Consider the following 2,562-nt stretch of genomic DNA (forward strand, 5'->3'; position numbering starts at 1 on the left):
TAAGCCTGCAAAAATGTGTAGCTTTGTAAAAACAAATAGAATATATTTCTACATTTACAGTATATAAAGCTTTTTAGTAACTAGTAAAAAACGGAGTGACGTAATCAGAAGGCACAGCGAGAGACGGTGGTGACGGTGGCGGCGCCGCAGGGGTGGAGGAGTGTAAACATTTTGTCCCTGTTTGTCCATGGAGAGAGACACCAGGAAGGCGGCCCACTGGAGCAAGCGCTACTAAAAAAAAAACAACCAGTGTAAGGCTTTTAGATACAAGGCTCTTAACGGTGACTGGATTCAATACCCCAAACCCATCGCCGGACCAAGCGGCGCACCGTCATCACCATCGATTCTCATTACATCTGTTGTTTGTGTCACAAGTTGGCCTGACTTCATTAAATTACACGTCTTCTCTAACAAACAAACTGGATTTGGGTTGAAACGTCAATATTACCGGAGCGTCATCCCCCTTGAACGTCTCTCTCTCCCTGCGGCCCGGTTTGAACGGCGTTCACCAGTCCTGCCGGTCGTTTGCCAAGAACCCCACTGGCCGCCAGAGGTGTGGAGGCGCACGGCCAAACCGTCGATCGATCGCCGAAAGGTCTGAGGAGGGTTAAAGAAGCGCTCCCCCCCCCCCCACCCACCCCTCCACCCCTCCACGTTACGCGGCGTCGTATTTCTGCAGGGCCTCCTCCAGCTTGCCGGTGATCTTCTGGAAGAAGGTGATCTGCTGCTGCAGGTAGTGCTGCATCTGCGCCTTGAAGTCGCGCACGCGGATCCGGTGGAAGTGCTGGATCTCGGCCAGCGTGGCGCAGGAGATGATGTTGCAGCGCTCGTCGATGCCGTCCGCCTGCGCCCGGTCCATCTTCCCCTCCTCCACGTGCTTCTGGCTCTCCTTCACCTTCGTCAGGGCTCCTGTGTTTTGAGACGAGAGAGGCGAAAACTATAATCAGGATTTATTTTGTCGCTTCATGAGAGTGCGTGTTCCGTTAACGGAAAGACACCCACGCCATTTATTTATCAACGTTCAATCAGATACTATTTTTTTTTACCAGAGTGGGAAATCAGCCCGCAAGTAGGCCACATTCAAAAGAAAACATTTAACTAATCAAACAGGCCGTCAGGAAAGTAAATGAATCATCTCAAGATAATTTGCCATTAGGATGCGAGAGCACGGCTCCACGGTGGATGTATAACTTCAGGGAAGCGGCTGAAAATAGTTTGATGAAACAGTTTGTTCCAAAACTCGCTGAGAACCGGAGCCACGTCTGCAGTCAGGGAATGTGAGGGGGCCTACTGCTAAAAACATCCAGCGCATTATGTCATGTTTTCTGAAGAACCATTTAAGGGGATTTTTGCTGTCGGTTTGATACCGTCTACCGTTGGTACTGTTGGCAATTTCAAGGTCGTAATATGAATATGAGCAACTGCCAACTAAACGTGAGCGAGTCTAATTCTTAAGAGTCAGCTCTTCTTGAATGATGACGTCACAGTAGAGATATTCAGATCAGAGTCTGATCGTACAGGTTTTACACTGCTATTTATTGTATAGAGAGAGAGACAGAGAGAGAGACAGAGACAGACAGACAGAGGCAGACAGACAGAGAGACATGAGAGAGACAGAGACAGACAGACAGAGAGACATGAGAGAGACAGACAGAGAGACAGAGACATGAGAGAGACAGAGAGAGAGACAGAGACATGAGAGAGACAGAGACACATGAGAGAGACAGAGACAGAGAGACATGAGAGAGAGACAGAGAGAGAGAGACAAAGACAGACAGACAGAGAGAGACAGAGAGAGACAGAGAGAGAGACAGAGAGAGAGACAGAGACAGACAGACATGAGAGAGACAGAGACAGAGAGACAGACAGAGACAGACAGAGAGTGACAGACAGAGAGAGACAGACAGACAGAGAGACAGAGAGACAGACAGACAGAGAGACATGAGAGAGACAGAGAGAGAGACAGAGACAGAGAGAGAGACAGAGACATGAGAGAGACAGAGAGAGAGAGACAGAGATATTCACAGATCACTAGGAAGGAAATAAGAGTGTGATCTTACACTTTTTCACTGCTGTATAAGAACATGTTGTTTCTTTATCTCTCTGTCTGCTACTCGACTCTTTGCCTGGAACATACAGCTCTTGTTTACCACGACAGCGTGGACGAGGTCACCAAGAGCACACAGTTTAAAACAAGTCAGAGACTCTATGAAGCTTAAAGGGACACTTCACCCCAACATGAAAACTCTTCATGTCTTATTGTGTCTAAAGTCAACTGATGTAATCTGAACACGGCTAAGAAGAACTCTTCAGAGAGGAGTTTGATTCTAAAACTTCAACGACAACTTCACACTCATTTGGCTGTTATTCGCTCACTTTAAATGTACCGTGAGGAGGTTTCAGTGACATCACTCCTCATACTGAGAGTCTGAACTGTCCTTGTCCCCGTGTGCAGGTGTGGTGTTACGGATTGTTGACACTGACGTTGTTCAAAGCGCCGCTGACGTCATTCGGCGCCGAATGAATTTCGTCTGTGAGCGTTCGGCAGAGCTTCCTGTATTG

The 2,562-nt window shown here is 47.9% G+C and overlaps 1 protein-coding gene across 1 annotated transcript in view; it reads right to left on the reverse strand.

Annotated features, from left to right (window-relative positions):
* Positions 1–654: 654 nt before the first annotated feature.
* snx18a (sorting nexin 18a) overlaps positions 655–2,562 on the reverse strand; it is a 7,627-nt gene continuing 5,719 nt past the window's right edge. The window contains exon 2 of the mRNA XM_068703907.1: positions 655–909. Coding sequence (XP_068560008.1) covers positions 656–909 — 254 coding nt within the window. The 3' untranslated portion in view covers position 655. The remainder of the gene's footprint in view (positions 910–2,562) is intronic.

The sequence above is a fragment of the Cebidichthys violaceus genome, unplaced genomic scaffold (assembly GCF_023349555.1).
Source record: "Cebidichthys violaceus isolate CVI_PGR_0920_01 unplaced genomic scaffold, fCebVio1.0.p SCAF_9, whole genome shotgun sequence".
NCBI lineage: Eukaryota > Metazoa > Chordata > Actinopteri > Perciformes > Stichaeidae > Cebidichthys > Cebidichthys violaceus.